At 38.7% G+C, this 9,333-nt stretch overlaps 1 protein-coding gene across 2 annotated transcripts in view; it reads left to right on the top strand.

Annotated features, from left to right (window-relative positions):
* Nucleotides 1–8,826, top strand: part of SPRTN (SprT-like N-terminal domain) — a 17,347-nt gene extending 8,521 nt beyond the window's left edge. The window contains exons 3-5 of one of the 2 annotated variants that reach the window (XM_011933301.1): nt 1,757–1,885; nt 5,075–5,342; nt 6,393–8,826. In XM_011933301.1, the coding sequence (XP_011788691.1) occupies nt 1,757–1,885; nt 5,075–5,342; nt 6,393–7,141 (1,146 nt within the window). In that variant the 3' untranslated portion in view covers nt 7,142–8,826. Of the gene's footprint in view, nt 1–1,756; nt 1,886–5,074 lie in introns of both variants that reach the window. The other variant, XM_011933302.1, reaches the window with a different exon arrangement.
* The last annotated feature ends 507 nt before the right edge of the window (nt 8,827–9,333 follow it).

The following is a 9,333-nucleotide window of genomic DNA, read 5'->3' as shown; positions in this document are numbered from 1 at the left end:
TTTTTTTTTTTTTTGTATTATAGTAGAGACAGGGTTTCACCATGTTGAGCAGGATGGTTTCAGTCTCCTGACCTCGTGAGCCGGAAGCTGGGGATTTTTTCGTTTGTGTCTGGGTCATTTGTGCTACTTCTGTGAGCTCCATGGTCTTTGCCCATTTTGAAATTGGGTTGTCATTTTCCTGTTGACATTAGGAGTTCCTTGTATATTAGGAATAGCCTGTGGTAAGAGTTATACATATATTTTTCTGAGTTTATCTTTTTACTTGGTGTTTTTTTCCTATAGAATTTTAAAGTTTTGTCTGGGTGCAGTGGCTGCCGCCTGTAATCCCAGCACTTTGGGAGGCTGAGGCGGGCAGATTGCTTGAGGTCAGGAGTATAAGACCAGCTTGGCCAACATGGCCAAACCCCGTCTCTGCTAAAATACAAAAATAAGCCAGGCATGGTGGCGGGCACCTGTAGTGCCAGCTACTCAGGAGGCTGAGGCATGAGAATCAGTTGGACCCGGGAGGCAGAGGTTGCAATGAACAGAGATTGAGCCACTGCACTCCAGCCTGGGTGACAGAGTAAGACCCTGTTCAAAAAAAAAAAAAAAAAGAATTTTAAAGTTTTCATGTGGTTGAATTCATTGATTTTTCTGGATTTTGATTTATAGTTAAAAAGGTCTCCCTAGAACAGGGAGTTCTTAACCTGTGATTTTCAGAGCTTCAGATATTACACAAATTTGAGTACCCCTTCTCCAAAATGCCTGGGACTAGAAGTGTCTTGGATTTCATATTGATTTTGGATTTTGGAATATTTGTGTTATTCTTACAGGTAGAGCATCCCAAATCTGAAAATCTGCAATGCTGCAATGAGCATTTCCTTTTGAGTGTCATGTTGGTGCCCAAAAGTTTCTGATTTTGGAGCATTTTAGATTTTCAGAGTTGGGATGCTCAACTCGTATGCGATGTTTTGTGAATGTGTGCTTATATAATTTTTATAGAATGAGGTGGGTTTTTTGTTGTTGTTGTTGTTGTTTTGTTTTTGTGAGACAGTGTCTCATTCTGTCACCCTGGCTGGAGTGTAGTGGCACAGTCACAGCTCACTGCAGCCTCAACCTCCCCAGGCTCAGAGGATCCTCCCACCTCAGCCTCCTGAGTGTAGCGGGGACTACAGGCACACACCACCACACCTGACTAATTTTTGTATTTTTTTGTAGAGACAGAGTTTCGCTATGTTGCCCAGGCTGGTCTCGAACCCCTGGGCTCAAGCAATCCTCCCACCTTTGCCTCCCAAAGTGTTGGGATTACAGGTGTGAGCCACTGCACCCGGCCTAGAATGAGTTTTATCAGTTCTGTTTTGTTTTGTTTTTTTTTGAGACGCAGTCTTGCTCTGTCGCCCAGGCTGGAGTGCAGTGGCCGGATCTCAGCTCACTACAAGCTCCGCCTCCCGGGTTTACGCCATTCTCCTGCCTCAACCTCCCGAGTAGCTGGGACTACAGGTGCCCGCCACCTCGCCCGGCTAGTTTTTTGTATTTTTTAATAGAGACGGGGTTTCACCATGTTAGCCAGGATGGTCTCGATCTCCTGACCTCGTGATCCGCCTGTCTCGGCCTCCCAAAGTGCTGGGACTACAGGCTTGAGCCACCGCGCCCGGCCGTTTTATCAGTTCTGAAGGAGGCCTGTGATACAGAAAAGACTCCAGATAGAATAAGAAAATGTATATTTTCTGAAGTGTCATACAAACTCTGAAAATAATTTGATTATTTTATGTTCCAGACCCTCCTGCATGAAATGATACATGCCTATTTATTTGTCACTAATAATGACAAAGACCGAGAAGGGCATGGTCCAGAATTTTGTAAACATATGCATCGCATCAACAGCCTGACCGGAGCAAATATAACGGTACAGAAAGCCATGTATATTTATGATATTTAGTAGTTTATTCAATAACTCCTGAGATTTAATTGAAAGTAGAGAACTACGTAGAAACAAATATCTTTGAGGATTTTCCACAGCGAACGAGAGGCCTAGAGAAGCGAATTGGCTTGTCTGGGACCACATGGCAGCAGAGCCAGTGATATCCCCGAGGCTTCTGACCTCTTCAGGGTCAACATTTTACACATAGGTAACTCAGGCCTGCAGTACCTCTCTTCTGGAATCATAATGATCTCTTAACTTTGTTTCCTTATTATTGTCTTTAGTCCATCCTATATCCTGCTACCATTGCAGATGTCATTCCCTCATCAGAATTCTTTGATTCATATCTCTGTATGGCATTGTAGGAGATGGCAAAGCCTGAGGTTCAAAAAGCTGGAGGCGTCAGGCTGCTTGGATTCAAATCCTGGCTCCACCAATTACTAACTTTTCTATGCCTCATTTTATACCCATGGCAAATGAGAGTAATAACAATACCTGCCTGTTGGATCCTTGTGAGGAGAAAGGATTAAAGGAGAAAGTACGTCAAAACATGTTAGCCAATCTGACACTAATTAAATATTAGTTTAATTGTATTTGTTTTATTAAATAACCTTGTTCCTTTTTTACTGCCTCCAACTCTGCTGCCTGTGTCCTCTTTCTTTAACTGCACTTTTGACCTCCATGCGCAGCTTCCCTAAGGCGTGCCCCTGCTCTGTTTTGTGTCCGAATGCTTTTCATCGTTCCAGTGGCATCTCATTTCTCCCTCTTTTGAATCCTCAACAGATATTTAAGCTATTACAATTTTTTATGCTACTTTCATACTTTTGAACACAGGGTAGGTCTTGCCCATCTTTATAATACATCTGTAGAAGGTGTATAAGGTACTGTCCTTACATGGACTTGACAAATACTGAATTGAATATTAATAGGATAGATTAAATTCTTTCTTATGTTTGGGTATTTCCTTCCTTTAAAAGGCAACAAAATCCAGTGTGATAGAAAATGAACAGTGCTCAACCGCCATGTTTTATTTATTTATTTATTTTTAAAATAGGGTCTTGCTCTGTTGCCTAGGCTGGATGCAGTGGTGCATTCATAGCCCACTGCAGACTCAACCTCTTGGCCTCAAGCAATCCTCCCCTCCTGGTCTCCCAAAGTGCTGGGATTACAGGCTTGAACCACCACGCCCGGCCTCAGTTTTAATTTTCTAAAGACCTCATTTAATTATTAGACAGTTACTTCAACATTAGGAAAGTGTCTTGCAGTTTTTAAAAAATCAGAAATAAAATCCAGGTTAGCAAGAGAATTATAGAGTTGCTTGTATAAAACACATTTAGTTTCTTAACCAGAACTTACACTATAAGCAAAGCCCTTGTATACGTCCCATTGTTCAGTTGGAAGAGTATGTGTTCTTTTATCTTAGATATCTGTGTGTTTTTATTTAGGAGAGGTTTTAAGGAGTGAACACTCCTTGCTTTTACAGGTTACATCCTGTTATAAGGAACTCCGCAGGATATCTACATTGTAGAGTAATTTTATTTTAGTGACTACATTGTTAAAAGTCACATTCCCAAGCTTTAGGAGTTACAGGAATTGGAAGCAAAACAGATCCAGGCCGGGTGTGGTGGCTCACGCCTGTAATCCCAGCACTTTGGGAGGCCGAAGTGGGAGGATCACTTGAGCCCAGGAGTTTGAGATCAGCCTGGGCAATATAGTGAGACTTGTTTCCACAAAAAAATAAAAAAATTAGCCAGGCGTGGTAGCTCATGCCTGTAGTCACGGCTACTCGGGAGACAGAGATAGAAGGATCACTTGAGCCTGGGAGGCGGAGGTGGCAGTGAGCCAAGATCATGCCACCTCGCTCCAGCCTGGGCAAACAGAGCGAGTCCATGTCACAAGACAAACAAACAAAACAGATCCATTTCCCTGTCTTTCTTGGTAATAAATTAAGTCAAGAGTTCTGAACATAATAGAGTGCAGGGTTTCCCATGCTTCTTTGCCTTAAAACCTATGTCCTTCAGTCCCTTCTGCATTTAATATAATGTGCATTCTTTGCATGCTTGAGTAGAAGAAATTTTTTGCTTAGGATGGAGCAATAGTGAGTTTAAAACTATAGAGTTACAGAAAGCTTAGCATTCTTTCCCACAAGGGGAATTTATTAGAAAGCTAAATGTCTTTGGTAAAAAACCACAATCTTATATACAGATGCTTCTTACTCTTCCACAGAGAGTTCCACTGAGAAGGCAGAAGAATAAGGTACCCATAGTCATTTAGGAGTCATTTCAAATGGTGCTCTGTAGTCCTCAGTGCCACCGTGCTGGGAGGGCTGACCCCCTTTTCAGTCAGATCTTTTCCCTTACCTGTTTTCTGCTTGGATTCTAAATAGGATTTTTGTCTAGAGGGTGAAAAAAGATGCATCCTACTTAAGGCCTGAAAAGCACACTTTGGAGAATTTTATTTGACTCAATGAATGCTGCTTTTCTGACTGAGTACCTTCCTGGTGCAAAAAGCACTATATTAGCCATTAGGGACACAAAAAATTAAAACATTCAGATCCTGGAGAACTTTTCAGTCTGGTAAGAGAAATACTTATAAACAGATAAAATGGTACCCCATAAGGCTTATTACAGAGACATAAGCAAAGAACTTCGAGAATGTGGAGAGGGAGCTTAGCAGAAGCTTCTCTGGGTAAGATACTTGTGGTGTTAGAGTCAGGCATTTATAGGGAGTAGTTTAGTCCTTTAGAACCCTTTTCCTATTATTACTTAAAGGGAAAATTTCAGTTTAGCAGTGGGAATGATTCTTATTTTAGTATGGTATTATATAAAATCTTTATCCTAATTTTTGATCATTTACAAATTTGATTTCTGAAACTATTAGGGTTCATGAAGATTTTCTGTGGTTTTGTTTTTAAAAGACTTTTTGTTGTCTAATCCCACATGCATCTATCTTTACACAGTTTATGAAGTATTAGCTGCTGCCCTTTCCCATTAAAATCGACTTTTGAACAGAAACTAAATATAGTTGCTTTCTTTCCCAAAATAGAACTCTTCAGAAAGCTCTGGGAAACAAAGTTTCAAAAATTAAAAAAAAAAAAAGGACTGCTTATGTACATCATTTTCTTGCAGTTGTTAACTTGCTTATTGAATACAAAAAATTCTCTTCTCCCCTCAGGTCTACCATACTTTTCACGACGAGGTGGATGAATATCGGCGACACTGGTGGCGCTGCGATGGGCCGTGCCAGCACAGGCCGCCCTATTACGGCTATGTCAAACGAGCTACTAACAGGGAACCCTCTGCTCATGACTATTGGTGGGCTGAGCACCAGAAAACCTGTGGAGGCACTTACATGAAAATCAAGGAACCAGAGAATTACTCAAAAAAAGGCAAAGGAAAGACAAAACTAGGAAAGCAACCAGTATCAGCCGCAGAGAATAAAGGTACCTTCGTGTGCATTCCTTCTGATTTTTATGTGACCATAGCTACGATGTAAAGACAATACTGTCCTTCAGAGAACTGGTATTAAGATAAGCTTAAGGATTGTTTCTGGTGTAGACTGTCTTCAAGTGTAGACTTAAGGAAAAAATCCCATCATCCATGAAATGATAGTAGGAAAATAGACTTTGTACAGAAGTAAGTAAAAGTAGGAATAGTTTCCACTGATATTTCAATTTTTATTTTTATTTTAACTTTTTTCAGTTTCTTTTTATTCAAAGAAACAAAACTCAATCTCTGATAATATTTGAGGTAAAGTTCCTTTCCCTATCTTGATTCACTGAGTTATTAGGAAACAGAAGGCAAAAAGATTGTCAAAATAAAAACAATAATTCAAGTAACAATGCCCGGAATATACATCCTAACTACACCCCTTCCTATCAGTTGGATTCTATCCAAGTGACTTCTATTGATGTATGTATGTTCATTCAAAGAATGGGAAAAGGATATGACATATATTTGCCAGTACTTCATCTTCAAGATTTACCCTTTTCCTGTGAAGTTCAGAGTTACTGAAGATGCTTCTTCCCTTCGGAAGTTGTTGATTTGATGTGGTAGAACCCAAGAACATAGGCTATATTTCCCAAATCTTTAATTATTGAGTGAAGGAGCTATAGATGAATTGATGTGGAAAGACCGTATCTTCATTTTCATGAGTAGAAGGAAAGATAAGAATGAGGCAGCAGATTTTTCCCTCCTGGAATTACACATAAAGGACTAAGTAATTTTCAAGGTAAATGTTGCCTTGTTATTGGTCTTTGGCATAAGATTCTTTATTTAAATATGAGAGAATTTTATTTTTATCCTTTATATTCTCTCAATATCAGAACTCTGAATTCTGAAGATTGTCCTTCTCTCATTAATAGAATTGTATGGATGTAAGATAGAATATTATTTCTTCATTTTGAGAAAACTGTACATTAGTTTAATGTTTGTTACTGTATTTCTTTTGAGTTGAGGCACTTACATAAAAATCTTCTTTGCTGTTTTTGCAGATAAACCCAACAGAGGTGAGGCCCAGCTAGTAATCCCTTTTAGTGGGAAAGGATATGTTCTAGGAGAAACAAGCAATTTACCTTCACCTGGGAAATTGATCACTTCACATGCCATTAATAAAACCCAAGATCTTTTAAATCAAAACCATTCAGCAAATGCTGTAAGACCTAATTCTAAAATCAAGGTGAAATTTGAACAGAATGGTTCAAGTAAAAATTCTCCTCTGGTCTCCTCTGCTGTTAATAACAGTCACCAAAATGTTCTAAGCAACTACTTTCCTAGAGTATCAGTTGCCAACCAAAAGGCTTTCAGAGGTGTGAATGGATCTCCAAGGAAAAGTGAAACAGTTGGCAACATCCCTAAAAACTCAATATCTTCTAGTTCTCAAAGAAGGGTTTCATCTTCTAAGATATCCTTAAGAAATTCTTCAAAAGTAATGGAATCAACATCTGTGACGCCGTCCCGGGATGTGAGTGGGTCTGAAGATACATTCCCAAATAAACGACCTCGGCTAGAAGATAAGACTGTTTTTGACAATTTTTTTATCAAGAAAGAACAAATAGAAAGCAGTGGTAATGATCCAAAGTATAGTTCATATCCTACAACCACAACTCAGAATTCCAGCAGTTCATCCAGCCAGAGCAAAATGGTTAATTGCCCAGTTTGTCAGAATGAGGTTTTGGAGTCTCAGATTAATGAGCACTTGGACTGGTGCCTCGAAGGTGACAGCATCAAAGTCAAAAGCTGAAGAAAGTCTTTGAAAAAAGTTTCAAAATCTCAAATAAATACCACCTGTATTACCTCACTAATGTGCTATGTCAGCCAGTCAGGGAGTTCTGGTTAATACTGAGATTTGTAGGTTATAATCCAGTTCATATAACCAATACAAAATGTCCTATTTTATATATCCACATATAAGATTGTAATTTGAAAATGTGTTATGTCTCAGGGTGCTACATTCACTCTTGCCTTAGGTATACTGTAACCCAGGTTCTGCCTGTCATGTATAAATTTTAGATACTTTTGTTCTCTCTTGCTCTTAAGGATTTTAAAAATCTGTTAATCTTTTCATTTGTATACATTCCTAGAAACACTCATATGGGGAATCCTGTCAGGTATTTGGTTATATTGACTATTTCTTTATTAATAGTATTAGAATTCATTCCCTGAACTGATGTAAATCTTCATAGTGTCAGACATACTGACCAAAACCACAATCTAGACTACAAAGTATATTGTTTTAGAGTACTCAAATTGTATTATTTATTAATTTTTTTGTTTGCAGAATCTTAACAGGAACTGTGTTTTCTAGATTTTAAAGAATTTTATTTGTCCCACTTTTACTAAACAGTGGCAGCAGATTTTAAGTTAAAGAATATGGAACATAGGGAAATAAGTAAATTTATTTTGGAATATTTTTAATAACAAATAGCCACTATAATTCTGTAGGCCAGATTTTATATTGAGTTTAGCTGTTTTCTCAAAATTTAGCAGAGTGGTTAAAATTCTGTGCTGATAAGTAACTGATACGTATAACATAAACATAACAAGGTTGCCTAGTTTATGTAACAGTGGAAAGTTATCTGGAAATAGTATTTTGAACTTTCAGCCAAGTTTAAACCATTATAATAAAAGGAATACCATTTGTGCATTTAAATTAATCTTTTTTTTAAAAAAAAATCTTTTCCATGTTATAGGGAAAGGACAAAGATACCTTTATCAGTTTACTTTTTGTCTTGTGGCTGTACATGCTGTTGGCATAGCCCTAACAGTTGTTCACAAGTTTTCTTTTATTGCAATTTTCCTTCACTTCATTGTAATACAGGTGCACAAATCTTAAGTGCACAGCTGGGTAAACTTCTACAGTGTTCACCTGTGTAACTACTACCCAGCTCAAGTTAGAGAACACTTCCATTGCCACAGAAGGCTAGTTCCTATAGGTGTCTGCTCCCAGTTGATACCCATGACCCTCACCACCTCCAGAGGTCCCCACTCTTTTCACCCCAGCATCACAGATTATTTTTGAACTTTATAAAGTAGTATCTTTGTTCCTATGTGTAGCAGGAGTTCATTTTCATTGCTCTTGCATTTGTATGAATATACCAGAATGTCTTCATACATTCTAATGTTAACGGACATTTGAATTGTTTCCAGTTTGGGGCTGGTAAGCATAATGCTGCTGAGAACATTCTTTCCTGTTGGGAATATATACAGGGGTGGAATTGCTGAGTCACGGGGTATATTCTGTTTCGCTTTAGTAAATTCTGCCAGTTTACACTCCTACCAGCAATGTATGAGAGTTTTAGTTGTTCACCATTCATAACACTTACCAGTCCTTTTCATTTTAGACTGGTTGGATGTTCACAAGTTTTGATACTTCTTAAAGCATTAAGTTAAAAATTTTAAATAAATATTTATAAATAGCTATTAAAATGTGTATTTATAGAGTTATATTTTCATAGAGGATCATTTGCTCCAAATGAATATAACAAATTATGTGTAATTAAATGCTTCCTGAGCCAAAACCACACAAGGTTCTGAGGCTGTGAAGTAGCTAAGACGGTCCATGCCCTCGAGCTTTTCCGCCTAGTTGGGGAGTAAGACAAATGCACATTAATCTCTGTAGAGTTTGCTAAATGCTATGACACGGGTTTTTGCCGGGTGCTGTGGGTAAACTGTAGGAAAGACAATTAGCTCAGCGCAGGACTCGGGGGATGTTTCTTGGAGGAGACAACATCCAAAGTTGAATCGTGTAGAGTGAGTCGAGTTAGCCCGCTTAGAGAAGGGTGGGGAAGAACCTTTCAAAGGGAAGAAGGAACACAAAGCCATGTTCCGAGGGAACTGTATGCTATTCCAAGTGAATCGAGTAAAATGTGAGGGGCAAATGGCCGAAGCAGAGATGGCAGAAAGGACAGATCTAGCCAAGTAGTACAAGTTAGA

This window comes from Colobus angolensis, unplaced genomic scaffold, assembly GCF_000951035.1.
Source record: "Colobus angolensis palliatus isolate OR3802 unplaced genomic scaffold, Cang.pa_1.0 Scaffold126, whole genome shotgun sequence".
NCBI classification, from domain to species: domain Eukaryota; kingdom Metazoa; phylum Chordata; class Mammalia; order Primates; family Cercopithecidae; genus Colobus; species Colobus angolensis.
The sequence above is the reverse complement of the archived record's forward strand: the minus strand, read 5'-3'. Positions and strand labels throughout refer to the sequence as shown.